Consider the following 17,806-nt stretch of genomic DNA (forward strand, 5'->3'; position numbering starts at 1 on the left):
GATCTCATACTTCAGGAAAAAGGTTGGGGAACTAAAAAAAAACCAAAAAAACCAACCCAAACAAGAAGTGGAGGTAGAAATCGTTGTTTTAAGAAGACAGTAAGAGACAACAACTCAAGTATGAGGACTTTATGAGCGACGAAGTAACAGCCAGAACTTGCTCTACGAAGTTAAAAGCAATCCGTGCCCATCACAGAAGAGGAGCATCCTAAATAATTTCTTCACTATTCACAGAAGAAAAAGGTAGATCCAGTCTGTCACCAGATCCACTTCAAGGGAACCCACGAGAACAAATTGCAGTAATTCCAGATTAGCTACTACAAATTGCAACTGAACTGCAATGCTACAAAAATGAGGCTTAATTTTCAAGAAAATTCAGAGACAGAAAGACAAAGACAAGTCCCATATTGCAGAGAAAACCCTAGAACAAAGGCTAAATTCCAGGACACACTCTCTACCAACTCTTTCACTTACTCTAGATGATGTATGCTTCCCCTGATATCATTACACCAGCATCTGTTCCATTTTAGCTAATACACATCAAACCAAAAAGTTACTAGCCAACTGCAGACTGCCATGAGCGCCCTGGTAACAGCTGAAGTCGTCTTCTTTCCTCATACCTCTCAATGGTCAAAGAAAAGCCAAAATAGACAAGGTCAACCCAAACACCAATACCATGGAACTAAGAATCCGATTCCCCAGTTAAGCCATTTTTATTTTCTCTGGTGAGAAGATGATGTGGGAAAGCAGAAAACTGGTATTAACCACAACGCTACAGACAAGGAGGATCTGCCAATCTCCAGTTGTTCACAAGGGCTTTAACTGTTTAACCTTCAGATAGGATACTGATGCATGATGAGACTAGCAGCTCCCGACAGTGACGAACAGAATTAAGACCAGATTATTCTACATTAGATGGTATAGACATACAATTTTAGTGGTGTTACTTCGATTCTGCATCATGTGAACCTATAATCAGGATATACAAGTTCTAGTATTTTTTTTCATTCTTCCCCATTGCTTTAAAAAGGCGATGTTTAAAACAATTACTTTTTTTGTTTTAAGATGGTATAGCAAGCAATATTTCTTTTAAAATTGCAGCTGTCCAACAGTTTAAGTCTGCTCTTTTTAAAATGAAACAGCCAGAACAAATGGTGGCGGCAAATCCAATGTAAAGAGGTCATTGATTATTAAAATCTCCTTTCTATAAATCGTGGATGTTGCTTGTCAGCTTGCTGTGTGACTGCGGAATGAGTAAGTAGGTAAAATTCCACTAAGGCTACAGTTTGCTCGATCATTCTGCTGTGCAAAAATAGAAATAAAAGCTCTCCCCGTCCTTTCACTCCTTAGTACCAAAACATTCATACGCACATTAAGAAAAAAACTGCAATGGTGCAATGGTCGCTGATCCAATTCCTTTCTTTCCTGAGTCTGCCCTGACACTACTCATGAATTTGTCTACTGAAGAAACGCAATAAAACAGAAAAAAGACGGCTTCATTCTGCTTCAGTGATCTATATCTAAGGAAAGCACATAATTTTTCCAATGAAATCCATAAGTGAAAGTCGAGGCCAGACCCTACTTAAAGTATCTTCAAAGTTACAGAGACAAAGAGGTGCCAAGTCTGTGCCTTTTGAAAGCACAAAATCTCCTCCACACTTACCTAAGCAACTTTCACAAGATTAACGGATGTAAAGATGATCCAGTTAGCCTATGCCTTAAAGGGGTTTAGGCTGGTTAAAAACCTGCTGAGGAGACACATTTTAGGAGTTCTCAATGCTATCTGATAGTTAAGTGTGAGGAAGGGATGAGAACGAGATAAGTGATAGCAACTTCCCTTCATTCCCTCCACCTTGAAAGTGCAGGGGAGAAAAGGGAGACCCATCCTTCAGACTAAGCTGTTTTCCTCTTTTTAAGCTATTCCCACATAAACTGGGAAGACAAAAATGGAATGTTGAGGAAACGCTATGCAAATTTTTATATATCTATATATAAAAAAATTTACATAGGTTTTTAATTTTTATTTTTAATGTAACACAGTCCTGCCCGTCTCTAACACTTCCCGTGCTGTTTCCATCGAAATGTTTCCTCTTACCGGCAGCAACATATCATTTTATCAGGATGCCAGGAGATCATTTCCACACAATGCCAGCAGATGTAATTTTCTTAGATGCACACACAGTTCATCATTTAGATACTAGATGACAAGGTGATCGCAGGGTGACTCTGTAATGCAAGTTTGCTGTTTGGTATTTTGAATTCTCAAATGATAAAAAAAAGACTTATCAAATATAAATATCTTTAAGAAAAAAGTAACAAAAGTGCTACATATGATCAAGGAAAACAATTCCATTAGTTTCTGCTACTTAAAGTAGGTTTGCTTTACAAATATTACCACATCCATTATCAGTATGGCTTCCAATTATTAATTAAATTGCTCGTAGCAGTATAGCTTTCTCACATCTTAACCAGGACAGAGTAAAGAGAACACAAAACATTCACACCCCATTTCTCAGGTAAGAGATCCTCCTGCCTTTAAACAAATAAAAAAAGTTTGTATTTAGGAGAATATTTATGCTATGATGGTTATCTAGCAAAGGTCAGATGCAAAAGTTCTCCAATAACCTTTCAGGCTAGTCAGGACATAGGCAGTAGTTACACAGACGTGTAAAAATCCACTCACCTATTTTATGACCTTAATAACCTTCCTGGAAAACATTGCTTTTGAAAGTGGCAAAGTGGAGAGGGAAGTAGGGTGAGGACAGAAAAGGCGAGAGGAAGAATAAAAGGTGAGATTGTTAATGACAAATCAATAGAGTCTAGACCTCTTCTGAGCAGGCACTGCTAGCCATGCCAAATAATGAATAGTGGTTTTGAGAAGTGGACTGTTGTCCATTAGACATTCAGCTCATTTTTCATATGATCCCAGGCTGGGCTTCAATCATGGTCCCAGAGGCAGAAGGCAGTACTTATCCACTAAGCCACGCAGCTTGTGAGAGCAGAAGATGTCTGTGTTGAATATGTGAGCATCAACCGAAATATGTGAATGTGTTTCCAATGGACATTCTCAGCACAGCACCCAAAAGTGTATCAAGTCACTGTATGACCAGTGAGGCACGGCTTATTGCAGCTGGAAATCATTTATTCCCATGCTGAAGTGGGGTTTCTAGTGTTCTTTTTACTCTCTGTTGATACTCCCGATCTGGTGTCCATCGACCCTGTGCCACTACCTCAGCTTGCATCCTTTCAGTCTCAGAGAAGGAAAAGCGTACAGACTATTTTTTTAACACCATCTCTAAGGGTATCCAAGATCTTAAGTGTAGCCTAAGTCTTGTAATTGAGGGCTGTCTAAAATACCTGGAAGCACTTTGAATGCTAAGACAGAGCAGCAAGATTTTTCTAGCCACTGGGGCTGGGAGAGGGAGGTTGGTTGGTTGATTGATTATTTATTGGGAATTAATACTGAGAGAGTATATGCAAAGGCTGAGGGCACCATGCCATCTTCACAGAACAAGACCCTAACAGCTAACTGACGTACAAGAAACTGCAAAGTTATACTGTAAGAACACATATTAAGGACCGAGGAAAGTCTGCTAAGGTGCTACGTCTAAAACTAAGTTACTTCTTGCTTTGACCCTCCCCTTTCTTTGTATCAGTCGTCGTCTAGAGCCTCTGTCTTGATCTCGTTGGCTCCTTGCCGGGCCAATGCCAGGATGGTGTGGTTTACCGCTGCCATTTCCACGGCTAGTGAAATGGGGTCTTGATGGTCACTATGGCTAGTGCTGTCATCCTGTGCATGTGGAAAGGAGAAGAGAGAAGCATTGTTACTCCATAAGTAGAAAACCAGCAGATAAAACTAGTGTGTAAAGTGGACTAGGGGCAGCAAATTGCACATTCGTTACAGGGGTAGAAAGTGAAAGGAATTTACAAAATTGATTTAGGACAGATTTCCCTCACTGTGCAGACAAAGGTAAGCAAGGCAGGGAGTGGCGTACCCAATTTTTGAGGGACAAATTTGAGGGGGGAGGGATATTCTAAAGAAAATATTAAATTACAAAGGTAAAAGTGATACACAAGGTATTTCAGGAAACCAAACTAAGACAGGAATCTTTATGCACTGCACAAATTCATGCTACGCTTACATTTTGAATTTACAGTTCTGGTCATCCCATTTAAAGAAGACACAACAGAACTAGAAAAGGTAGAAAGAATGGCAACCCAGGGGAAAAGAGGCATGGGGTGGCTTTCTTAGGAGGAAAGGCTAAATAAACTCAGGTTCTTCAGTTTGGAAAAGGCTGATGGTTGATACAGTAAACGTTTATTACAGATAATCAGTAAATAGAGAGCAACTGTTTGTGGCTTCTTGTGATATAATAAGCAAGGGCACTCACTGGAATGATAATACCTTCCAAAGCAGCAACGGGAAGCACTACTTCACCTATCACAGTTCAGTTGTAGGATTCACTGATTTTTAGATCAGACAAAAGCAAAAATGGCTTTAAAAGGCAGGGGTTAGACAAGTTCAGGGAAAATTAGTCTACTACAAACTATCAAAACTGAAAGTGGATACACTGCCTGGCTCAGGAAGCCTCTCAAAACTAGTGACTTCCAGAAGCTGGAAGCTACTGTAATAAAATAATTCTATATATTCTTTAAAAATAATTTTTCTTTAAATACCACTATTGATCTCGCTCAGAAACAGGATACAGACCTAGACTAACCTTGGTCTGAGCCAGTATCCTGTGAAGACACTGAATTCACACGGGTATAGAAAAAGATGCTGAAAAACTCCTAGACCGCTAAGAAAAACTGTGCAATGATTTCAGGGGAGGGAAACCACCATAATTCAAACATGCAGGTGAAGATAATGCCAGGTTCTCCAGTCCACTGAACTATGTGCCATACATTTTTTCATCTATTTTCTAAAGAACAAAGTCTCTCAGCTGTAAGAGGACCACCACGTTGATGGTTGTGCTGGCTGGCAAGCAAAATTAATAAAGAGAAACTTTGCTGCTACAGGATTGCAGTGAAAATTTTAAAAATCAATGAACAAGAAGGTCTGCCTTCTACAGGTGCATAAAAGTCATACAAGAGCAGACCTAAAAGTCTGACAATTCTAGCATAAATTTTACAGCGAGTTGTGAGTATTTCCATCAGAAAGAGGGCCTGGTTTTCAACAGTAAGAAGGAGAACCAGCAATATGCAAACTCTAATTCCAGCTGTCAAATAAATTCTTCTGGAACTTTGGGTGAAATCATGGTGTTTTCCCCTCTTCAAAATGGGGTACTAATTTCTACCACATCATGATCTCACAATTTTTTAAAATTATTATTATTTACAGAAAAAAAAATGATGAAACATTTCTCAGTCTCCCAACAGCCTTTAAGTGGTGAACTTGTGAAATTTAAAATGTGTACTATACATTTTCACATTAAGATGACAGGTGGCAAATGTTAAGGGGGACAGGAAAGCCAGGATTCGGTAAAATCCTGAGGTTATTTAAAGGAACGCATGCATTTACAACAAATGTCAGGTAAACACTGTGACATCCACACACTCTTAAGGGCCTCTCAGTAATCTTTACCACGGTAAGAAATATAAAGTCCTGACTTCTGGAGTTTTAGGCACTTCATTAGGATTTGGATGAACTTCGTGTTTTAAAGTTTACTAGAGTTTAAGTGTCGCTGTGGAAAACAGAATTTACGGTTTAAACAGCGAAGAGATGTTAAATGGTCATCAGGAGAGCTTGCCATTTAACCCACTTCGCTGCTAATGCCTAATTACACTTCATAGAGGAGTCTAGCTAGATTACCAAGAAATGTATTTTTTAGGGACTCTAAGCACAGATCTTTAAATTTTAATAACCCAATTTGTTTCTCTTTTCAAAGTATTTTGGCTAATATACAGAAGAAAAATGTAGTTTGGGAGTCTACATAACACTTCATCTCAGTATTCAGATCCTGTATCTGACTGACAAGGAATTATCTGTGCCTAGCAGCAGTTTCAAAATATTTTATAACAGTCACAGAGCAGCCTCTCATCATCTAGAGCTAGCAAAGTCGGTTCTACCAAATCTGCTGGTGATGACCTATAAAAAAGGGCCTTAATACCCACCAGAAGCAGAGTGGCTGGGAATGCCTCTGCCAGATATCTGTTGTACTGGGCCACAGCCAAGTATGCTAGGGACTCATTCCAGGGCATTCACTTGCTATTACACTCCACCAGCAGCCTTTTTAGAGGGAGACCTACCTACTTCTCCCAAACGAGTCAATTAAAAGCGATCTGCCCACCCCAGCTGTTGGGTGTAGCACAGAACACAGCTCATAGCAAAACCAGAAACAAGTGAACTGTCCAAGTTCACTGGTGCCAAGCACACACAGCCCTGCGAGGGTTGGCCAAAACTGACACCTGAAGGAAAATTGGGAAGGGGATGCAATACCTGTCAGGAAGGTGTGTGAAGGAAGGGTCACCAACTTTAGGGTAGGTGAGGGCTCAGAGTGCGGGAAGGGGTATTCTTTTGCTAGAGAATTTAAAAAAGAAGTTGCTGTCAAGGGTTAAAAATAACCAAGAAAAATAGAGAATAGGCAAGAGTTAAAATGCAAAAAGAAAGAAAAATAAAAAGACAGATAATATGTAAACAATCCAAATAGTGGCACATCGTTGCAGAACAATACAGAGCAGGTACAGGGCCAAATAAATGTCAAACTTTATTTAATTAAATCCTTCCCCCCCCACCCTTCACCCTTTGTCTGTCAGTGTCTTAGGGACAGATCCTGAGACACTCCTGAAAGGTACTCCCCACAGACAAACAGATGGAGCTCAGCACCTTACAGGAGGATGCTCAGTACCTTGCTGTGCAAGGTTAACAAAAGGGATTAAAAAGCGTACTGGGCAGGGGCTTACTGCTGTACTTCTCTGGGTGCCAGATAAGCAACTCACAGTAGCTGCAGCACAGGCTATAAAGGAGACATCTCTTCCAGAAAGAAATAATAGGTGCCAGAGGAACACACATGCCTAGTTTGGGAGGGAAGCCTGATATATAGGAGCAACTGTTAAAGACCTGTACATCCTTTCTGGAGGGTGGATAACTAGAACGGTGCCAGGGGTAAGGAGAGCGCAAGTTATGCGTGGTGCACTGGGTGAGTTAACACTCTCCTAACATTTTTCATACATTGCGTGTGGCGTGAATGGTGTAACTTGCTTGTTTGGAGCAGATCCTCCTGTCTTCTTCTACCTTCTCTGCTTCTCTGCCTCCCTCTGAACATCTTCCCTCCTCCTCCCCATTGCGTACTTGCCAAGTGTCCTGTTGTATGACAATAAATCCATGTGGGTGAACACTGGTTGCTCAACATATTCAAAGAGGGGAGCTGTGCTCTTCCACTTTCCCCATTACAATTACACAAAAGCAAAACAAAAACAAGAGACATCTGATTTGCAAGAGGTAGAGGGCCTCTTCATGTGTTGCGTGAACTCTCCCCTTTTTGGGCCACGTGGTTCAGCCATGATGCTTACCTGCTCCGAGTAGTCATTGCCATCAACGTCGTCACTGTTGGAATGACCTCCCGGACTCTGTACATCTATTCCATGGCTCTCCAGGATTGCTGCTTCTTCGAAAAAAGCAAATGGATCCCTAATTTATCTGATGCATTAGAGTAATTAAAAGTAACTACTTTTTTTTCAAGAAGTTAGAATAACTGGAAGAACAGTTAGTTCTTAGCCTCTTCCTCTTCACTCTCCAGTATTTGGGAAGGTAGCACATGTACAGATACTGGTTTGCCTGAAATCCTTCCCTGCCAACTAACAGACTTGTTTGCGAGTAAGAATCCTTGTTTTCCAGCCAGTCCTATTAGAAATTAGCTTAATTTCTAATGCACTGGAGTGGCAAAGGCATTCCCTGTAGATCTTCCCACATAGTTTGGACTGGCAGGACTTGAGGGGGGCGGGGAGTGTCTGAAAATAGATGGAGAAATTTTTTAAAGCACTTAAGGGATTTGAAAAACACACATATCTTCATCTTCCAGTAGGATCCATGCATCTAAAGCTCCCTTTGGTTCTTTTTAATCTCTTTCCAACCCTCCTCCCCAAACAGTACAGATACAGCTATAACTCCACCCACCTTGCACTGACTTTGCTTTGTTCCCCCCCACCCCTTTGACAAGACAGATGTTATTTTTAGAAAAATAAATTTAGGTTAAATTTTAGTAAGATACCGAATGCTGTAAAAAGAATTTTTTCTTATTCACAACTATGGGCAAAAAAGAAGCAGATAGCAAAAGGGCGTAACATTTGACATTTGCAAAAATACTGGTAATAGGCAGGTATAGATCTCTGTTCATCTATGTACTGCAAACGTAATTCTGCATGGTATCTAAGTAACTGCATAAAATTTTGCATGTGTTGCAGAAGTTTGTTGAATCCTGGCCACTAATGTGAGTTTATTCTCATTAGAATGTCTGATGTTTATTCACATTAGAAGGTCTACTTCTTACAAGTTCAGAGTCACTTCTAATTTCCTTATGATCAGCCACTCACGTAAAGAACCTTCAGGGCTAACTCTGAAGTGACTTTTGTTTTATCTTGGTCATCAAGAAAAATTATGACTTTGTTCCAGCCACTTGTCACTGTGCAACCCCTTGGAAAGCAGTAAGGGGCACAGGTGTAACCAGAGTAAGCAGTTGGCTTGCAGAACTTTTGGTCCCAGTGGCTGTATCTGAGACGTAAAACAACTCATCTGGACTCTTAGATCCCTGCGGGGTCTCGGGGATGGTAGTAAGAAAGACACCCCCAGGTTTTGGCTGAAAGAACAAGCACATTTCAGCGGAACACAGACACAAGGAAACTTACAACCAGCTAAAAGCTCTTCACAGCAGCCACTTTTCATTTAAACAGCATGCTAAGGTTGCGAACTTGCCATCGCCTCAATTTCCCTTATTTCCAACGCAGATATTTTGAGGTTTTATTTCAGATTTTGGTTTGGATACTCAAAGGAGCCTGAGCATAGGGAAATATGATTCTCCTTCCGTGAACAGAACTCTCGCTTCAGTTTTTAAAACTGATCGTCCAGTGAAACTTCATAACTGCACCATTTTTCCTGCATCGATGATGGAATTCTATAAACTCCTACACACATTTTAGAAAAAAACTGGAATGGTAAGAGACTAATTTTAATAATTCCTCCACATTTCTACTACAAATGTCAGAACATCTACTATTTTCATTAATACAATCTTACGTAATTTCCATCTCTCCTGGTCAAGTCTATGTACTAAATCTTGAAAACAGGCTCTGTGATACATTACCGATATTGGCTCTTCTCTTGATTTCCTTTCTTCTGTTGGCAAACCAATTGTACACTTTCAGGGAGGTAACTCGCTCCAAATCTGATAACTTTTTTCCTATGAAAGTAACGGGGGAAAAAAATAAAATACAGTATTGTTACTTACTGGGTTCCAGAGGTAGGAAAAAGGCCCTTACACATGTGATAAAGCCCTGAAATACAGACAGCCTTGAGAAGTTATTATAACTGAGAATAAAGTGAATTTTATGTGAATCAAAGTACTGTGCCCAGATGCTATGGTAATAAATTCCAAATATCTCACTAAAAACAAAGTAGCCTTTTTTTTTTTTTAAAATCTGAAATACAGGAATTTCTTTGCAGCTTCAATGAATCCAGAGCTGTGGGAGAATAGAGGGCTCCTTTTCTAGTTCAAGCACAAAACCAAGATTCAAAAAACTCAGATTCAATTCGCAGCCCTGTCACAAATCGAATACCCTTGGGCTAGTTCTCTTTACTACGTGCCGTGGGGAAATAGTTCAATGATGTGTTTTCTTCAGCGGCAAAATGAATGAAGAAATTTCGTGTCATACTCTCCAATCTGCTTTCTTTCCTCTCAACCACCAGCCGCTATTGTGCTCCCGCAGCACTAATCACACCCTCCCAATTGTGCCAGGACACTTGCAATCTTTTGGGAGAATGAGGGTGGATGTTAGAAACCAGATCACTGGAGTTTTACACTTAACCAGCAAAAAATATCCCAACAATCACCAGTCAGCTACAGGAAAGAATGCCTTTTTCTCATCACCAGCATAAAAGAGGAAAGACTGGAGGGATTCAGCATTGCAAGGACATCATGGAAACCTCTTCAGTTGGCCTTGACCCTATATAAAATATTCAATGTAGCTGCATCCTCAGTCCTCTGCAGGCTACATGGGGATGAGACTCCCCTGTCCCAGACTGTTTCTCAAAGTTTGTTTATTCAGCATACAAAATATTCATGTAATTGCACCAATCTGCAAACTTATACAAGTGAAAGAAAGAAAATTCTGGAAATAGCTATGCTGTTCCCTAATGCTTTGCATCAGTACCACTCATTTTACCGATCCTGAGACACAACGTTTAAGAACTCTGTTCTGAGTTGCTCAACCAACCAGCAGCACAGTCAGAATAAAATCCTAACCACTTTGGTGCTCTACCCAATAGATCCTTCTGCTTCCACAACAAAAACACAAGAGGCAACACATAAAAGTTGCAACAACGGAAATTTTGACTAGGTACTAGGGAAAAGTATTCTGTCATGAGAGTGCTCAACATTGTCGAACAGGGGCCCAGAGGTGGGAAGACCTCGGGTTTTGGAGATATTCAAAAGTGAACGAGGTAAAGCCCTCAGCAACCTAATCTAAGCTGGTCTCGCCTGACCAGATGATCTCCAGAGGTCACTTCCAGCCTAAATCGCTCTATAATTCTGTGCTATCCTGTGACTGCCCCAGTGTTCAGGACTCATGCCTTAGCTTTCTTCGGCATTACACAAAATCTAAATATATCCAAAATACATGTTCTGAAAACTACGTAAATGTTTGGTTAGCAAAACTAAGCAAAGGCAGGTGCATTCACTACTACTACACAGAATATCATGTTCCTCTCCCAAACAGGACTTCTCCAGGAACCGGGAAAATGCAATTTGTTGACCCAAATACAAGGTCCTCTATATGAGATCCCTGTCTAGAAGCTGTAAAGAAAACTGAAAGACCAGAACTTACTCCTTACTCCTCCGAGGACCTGCTGTATAATCTCCAGCAAGCCTCAGTCTGTGAACCTACGATTTCCCATCTGTATAAAGGAACCAGTAAAGCCCACTTTTGTGGAGTGTAATAAAATTCTCAGACCGCTACTGAGTGTTTGTATAACTGAACATTAAGAATGAAAACCTTTCAGACATTGTTTATTTTCTTAGCAGTGCCATTTACAAAGCTGTAGAAATGAAACGTTCAGATGCACAACTTGAACTTTGTATCTCAAATGGTGGAAATTTAAGTTGCAGACACCAATATTTAGGTTTGAAAATTGCATTGGCTGTCATGTTCATCCAAGTATGGCAGCTTTGAACACCACGAGTTATAGAATGTTCAAGGAGACAGTTACTAGTTGAGAGCACATTTGTTAGTAATAGCCATAAAACGAGATTTGCTGAATTTAGCAGGAGATGTTGAAATCTAATTGCAGTTGCCTTTGGAAAGGACACCCCGGTCAGCTCCTCACCTGGCTTTTGTATAACTGCATTACAGGCATTTGCAATTTCTTCTCTCTTTGCCTCGTCTGGATATTGATTCTCATTGAAGTAACTGCAACAGGGAAAAAAACAAAACAAAACAAAAACTTTTTTTTTTTTAAGAAATCGGAGCATGAAGGTTCCAAAGCAGCTTCACGAAAAGGTGTCAACTGTTAGTTTATGCATCACTCTTACAAAGGCAACGCAGACACAGTAAATTTTATGTAAACCTGTATATGGAGAAGGTAATATCAGCATGCACGCATATCCACATAAAGTGCGTAAAACTTCCCAAATGCCCCTGATAAATGAATATTATCTCAGGATTTGCAGTGTCACCTCGACATTCGGATATTGTACTAAGAGATACAACAAAGTAAGCAATGTCACAAATATCAGAGTTAAGACTGTCAAGTGAAGCATCATGTCAGAAGACATCACAGGCCATGCCTCTGTCTTTATTATCATTTACTTATTTTTTTCCTGACATACCCCCCGCTTAGACAGCATACTACAAATGGAGGAGCTGTTCAATATTTATCTTGATCCCCGGGTTAATATATACAGACATACATACATACTTGTATATGTATTATACACAAACACACCCCAATATTGTGTACTTTAGACTGAGATGGTATGAAGATTGTACAGACAAAATTACACAGTAATACAGTGAGATTTCTAGTCAGACTAGTTTTTTTTAAAATCACAATTTAAAAATTTTAAATCTTCCCCAGAACAACATATTCAGTATAGCATATTTTAACAGTATTTTCTTCTGAATAATTGTGATTTTATCGTACTTTATATGCAGTAAACATCCTATAAAAGTTAAACCGTTTTCGTTTTTACTACATTTTAGTGCTTTACAAATTTTAATGAGCTGATTTACATTCTACAGAGCTTATCAGATTTGCATTAAAAACAACAAAAAGTCCTGTTTACTTCAATGGACTCTGATAAGCATGCCATAAGCAAGGACTACTACATTTTTTTCTGTAGATTGTCTGTAATATATAATCCTAAGAATTCTTTGATCAACTTTGATCAGCAGCAGGTTCAGCTGTTGGACAGCTGCTCTTTATTTGAAAATAAAATATTTCCTTTAATTGCAGATCATTTGCTAGTAGGAGACTGAGGCATATTTAGGCAATTATTATTTTCCATGGGCATATTTCTCCTCTGGTGGATCAGCCCCAGCACAGTTGCTTTCCATGGAAACCTGGATTCTGCTCCATACAGCAACTGTTTCTGTCCAACCTTCTTTTGAGTAAGTGGTATTAATGCAGAACTCACTATCTGACTTCCAGTTTACTTCAATTCACTGTAAATACAAATTTGGAACATTCAGTTTGAATTTTAGGGACTACTTCTTCATCCCATTGTTCACAGTGTTATTTACAGATGCAGCTATGCCCACAAATGGAGTCCTATTTCAAAGTTGCTACTTGTTGACTAAGAGAAATCACACATTAGCACAGCTAGTTGCACTGTTAATGTACTTCTACTTGATTTGCTAGCTTAAGAGAGCAAATGAAACCACAGAAATAGCTCCATCTTCACTAAACGAAGGGTAGACTATGTCCGTACTACCGATTTGGGCTTTGGAGGCAATCACATTTACACATAAACATTCACTACTTCTTCCCTGGACCTCTGAGTTGCTCTTATGAAGTAAATCCAGAGAGACTGACCGTAACTGCAACTCCCACTATACTTGATCCTACTCTGAAAAAACAGCTGAGATTTTGCCATTAGAGCTGAAGAGGAGGACACCCGGTTACACTTACTTCCCCCTTTCTATTATTATTGTAGCCTTTGAAGTGGTATGTGTGTCTATCTTAACTTGTAAGTGTCTGTTCCAAAGGGTCATGTTCTGTATGTACAAAGGGTTTTTTTTGGAGAATGGAGAGCTTGGAAAACAGACCAGAAAAATCCTTTTTCTAGTAGTTTGTGATGGAAGCAGAAGCTCAGGATCCCAGTCCAACTGCCTCGTGACAGTGTCTCAGCTCTCCTACCTACAAAATAGAGCACTCTACTCTGCTCAGAGCAAAGAACTATTTCTCCTTTTAAGTGTCATGAGATAAAGGAACGTCAAGACATCACAGCTGAAAACTGCTGTGCTATTATTTACATGAGTATATCGTATGACCTGGAGTCCTAATCAGGAATCTAGGTCATCACTATGTGTACAAAAATTAACTCAGCAAATTTTGGTAGTCATAACAGCTATTTTATGGACTCCCTTTGGTGAACATTATTTATTTTGTTTATAGATACTTGTCAAAAGTCAAGAAAAAACACTATGAAAGAAACTCCTCAAAATTAGAAAACTTGATGGATCTACATGGTGACGAACAAAAAACAGAAGGTGAAACCCTGATATCATGCAACATTATGGATCTAGATCATCTGTGGTCACAAAACAATGCCTAACTTTATGGAAGAAATGACAAAAGACGTAAAATTAAGAAACCGTGTATACCTGAACTGCCTATTATGTTGATGCAAGAAACTGAGACCACAATTAATGAAGAAAAAGACAACACCAGAGTCACTAGCGATCCTTCTCTTGGCACGTAACTCAACACTATCCTTTTAGCAAACCACTGACTGCCATACGCTTTTGCTGGCTCCAACAAAAAAGCTCACATTTTCTAGTAATAACAAAGCTTAGGCTCAAGTTTACAACTGTCTGGGCTCACAGGAAGTGTCCCTGTGATGGAGCGAGCTTTCAGAACTGGACAATGAATGAGACACCTCTTCTGGCAAACAAGGAAGTTGTCTTTGTGTAGTCCAGTCACTTTGTCATGTAGAAAAAACTTGCTGCTGAAACAGTGATTTTTATCTTAATACTTTTTTACACCTGAATAAGCTATAAACATTTTTATTTGATTGGATCAAAACATATTTTTCATAATTCTGAACATTTTCTTTAAATTCTAACACAAATTTCTTACCTATCAAGGTAAATGTCTAAAAGTTTCTAAAAGAGAAGTTATTCCCACTTGAAAACCTGAAATTCTTTTCATCCTGAAGCCCTATTTTATGAAAAAAAAAAAAAAAAACAAACTAAAATTTGAGAAGTTTTCAGGCAGCCCTCTTGGTAAATAAAGACATTTTCATGGAGATCACAAAGCTAAGCAGGGACCAGAGGGGAGCTGGAAGGGCACTACCGGAGTAGTTAAACTTGGTTTCTATAGTTGACACAGTAATTTTAGAACCTGCCTCTCCTTCCACCTGCTGAGTTATTCCTTATCCACATTAATAAGGAGCCTCCTCCTTCCTTGACACGTTCAAGCTGCCTATAAACTCGTCCAGCCCTCAACTTGTGCTCCCCAAAACTGTATCTTCTCCTCAGCTTCTCCTGATAATATTCTTCCCCATCACCATATTGTGCTTTTAACCTTTGACGGAGTGCAAGCTGGTTTTATCAGAGAAGAGATTATACTCAGGAGTTTTCAGTCTTAAAGGAAAAGGTCTCACAGCTACGGGTAACCAAAAACATACCACCTCAACTATAAAAGCTGATTTTCATCCCCAGCTTCCCAATTCTCCATATACACACTCTACCAACATATCATATTTCGTTCCCATCACTTATTTCAAGGTCTTAATGGGACCTGCGGGTGATATACCATTACACAAAGCACAACATTTAAAGTCTTCCAACATTTCTGTAAAGTAGGTGAGAATAACTTGGTTTTCAAATAGGGAAGCCATGGAATACAATTCAAGATTTCATCATTGACTATTTTGGTTTGTTCATGTAGAAGTTGTGAAAACACTTGTGAATTTTTTAACTACAGTTCTTCTTGCAAGCAGAAAATTGATTAATCTGCCTACAGTTCTGTTTCTTATCAGCCAGGTATACTCTTGCTAAGGGACAGGGAAAGAATGCAGGATGTCTGAATTTCTCTTCACAGCTACAAACCACAGCCTGTTCACTATCTGAAGAGTTCCTGAAAACTACAGATGAAAAATATGAAGCAATATGAACTTAAAAGGAAAAAAAAAATAGAAAGAAAAAGAGCAGGCACAAGTAAATCCTGCAAAGGCACAGTGCTTTCTAGACAAAGGGCAGCTGTCAGCTGAATACCTTCAATGAAGAAACCAAATGATCTCTTTTGTAGAAAATGACAGTGGAGGATTAAAATGAAAAGTGGCCAAATAATTTACATGAGATGAGAATCCATATGATGGCAAAGAATGTAGATATCCTTGAAGCGGTTTCATTTCAATAACACTGAAGCCTAGAAAAATTGCAGATTCAGAGAAACCCTCTTTCTTTCAGGGATAATGTGCTTAGGACAATGACGGAGAGAGAATCCATCTCAGCCCTGGGCTCTGTAATGGAAGTAAATGCGTCCCCTCCCACTCTTTACCAAGGTGCCCCTATCTGAATTCCTGCAATAGCTGCCAATCTTTTTTTGCTCAGCTGTACGTCTTCTGTTATCGAGGCTTAGATATCAGATGCATTAAGCAATGCCTCAGTAGTGTTCCTGATAATCCACAGTGGAAGTTACACTGCTTCGTATCAGCTTTGCAGCTGCCAGGGAAGTGCTTGAAACAACCCAAGCTACAGGGCAGTGGAAGGACGGCCAGGTTCAGTGCTTCTTCATAGGGCTGCATGTCAGGCACAAACAGATAAAAACCCAGAATTGCTCAAAAGACCTGGTGTTGGGTAAAGGCTTAGTTTACAGCATGACATAACAGTTAAAACTTCAAAGTGTGGACGTGATTCAAAGTAGAAAGGCTCAAATGTGTTGCAGGGTAACAATTCAGCACTAGTCAGCTGTTACAGCAGAATTACACAGACTCAAGGTGAGGTAATTCAGGTATGTGTACACCAGGGCAATCTCACTGAAAGAAGGATAATTTACCTTGTAATTAACAGGACGTAAGAATATGCAGATGGATACTTATTGAAGAACAGTGGATGTGCTGCAAGTTCACTCCCTCACTTAACTTTGTGTTTGCTTCTCTGGGTTCCCACTTCCATCACTGCAGGAAGCACGCACAAATGAAATATCCCAGCACTCTTGCCAGGGCGGTCTAACTCTTCCACCGAAGATCATCTTCCCTGAGACTCAGGCTGCAGCCCAGCTTAACACAATTTAAGCATAGACTGAAAGGAATGGTCCTAACCTCTCCCTCGTTCCCTTTTTGCAGGAAGCTTTTCTGCTCAACTGCTTCTCTGGTCCAGTTTTCCACACATGCCAAGAGCAGCGGTTGTGCAGCCAAGGGAGGCGGGCAGGAGATGGCTGAAACATGCAGCTGGGACCAGTTCCTTCAATGGCAGCTCACACACATCCTCTTCAACTGATGCTAAAAGCAAAGCCTGAGTGATGGGCTCAGTGACTGGCCCAGGGACATACAGAAAAAAAGAACTGCCCCTTTTCCCCAGCTCTCATCTGACCCCTGTTGATGAACAGAAAATCTTGCTGCCATCAGGGACTGAGCTCCCTGCCAAAGCCTCTGGTGTCTCAAAATACACGAGGGTGCAAGCTGCTCTTTTGTCTTCGATAAGACTGCCTGTAATTTCAGCTCCCTATCTAGTTTCCCTGCGAACGGTACCTCTGCTTTCCACCGACAAGTTACATAAAACACTCGAATAGTTACCTACTTTATCTCTCATTAGTATATTTATCAACGCAGTATCACCCAGAAGCAAGAGATCATTGTTTCAGTCTTTGTGGCTTTTAACAGAACTATTATTCAGGCTGTCAAATCAATGGAAATATTTCTGAAGTTAGTCTGTCATCTGTGCCCAAGATCTTATCTCTGCGTTGCATGAGACGGACTGTCAGAGAAGTGACATTCAACGCATAATCTCATTGGAAAGTGTAATGACTAGTTTATTTCCCAGTAAATACTGGCCAAGAATATCACTAATGCCATTTTCAGCGAGGTCAACAGATGACACCATCCATTTTATCTACTGATATTTCTACAGATTCTATAATAACGGCATGTAGGTCAACTAAACAGTTCACCCCACAAGATACAGTAAAGTCACTTCTATTTTAGACAGCAAAATTAAAGCTCAGAGATATCCTCCCCACAGATAAACTGATGGAGCTGAGAATTACACTGAAGACACCATTTTCTCTTTCCCCCAGGAGTGCAAAACGTAACCACCACTTCACTTGCTACAGGAAACATCTGGTGAGCCACTTCAGCACTTGAGATCAGCCAAGGATGAGAACTGCAGCTCTCTAGATGCCAGTAGGTGAACGTGAATCTAGACATTCCTG

The 17,806-nt window shown here is 40.0% G+C and overlaps 1 protein-coding gene across 1 annotated transcript in view; it reads right to left on the reverse strand.

Annotated features, from left to right (window-relative positions):
- Positions 1–3,396: 3,396 nt before the first annotated feature.
- HMBOX1 (homeobox containing 1) overlaps positions 3,397–17,806 on the reverse strand; it is a 60,859-nt gene continuing 46,449 nt past the window's right edge. The window contains exons 6-10 of the mRNA XM_009701972.1: positions 11,537–11,619; positions 9,300–9,395; positions 7,513–7,604; positions 7,202–7,303; positions 3,397–3,790 (exon numbers count right to left, since the gene is read on the reverse strand). Coding sequence (XP_009700274.1) covers positions 3,653–3,790; positions 7,202–7,303; positions 7,513–7,604; positions 9,300–9,395; positions 11,537–11,619 — 511 coding nt within the window. The 3' untranslated portion in view covers positions 3,397–3,652. The remainder of the gene's footprint in view (positions 3,791–7,201; positions 7,304–7,512; positions 7,605–9,299; positions 9,396–11,536; positions 11,620–17,806) is intronic.

The sequence above is a fragment of the Cariama cristata genome, unplaced genomic scaffold (genome assembly GCF_000690535.1).
Source record: "Cariama cristata isolate BGI_N322 unplaced genomic scaffold, ASM69053v1 scaffold6646, whole genome shotgun sequence".
NCBI lineage: Eukaryota > Metazoa > Chordata > Aves > Cariamiformes > Cariamidae > Cariama > Cariama cristata.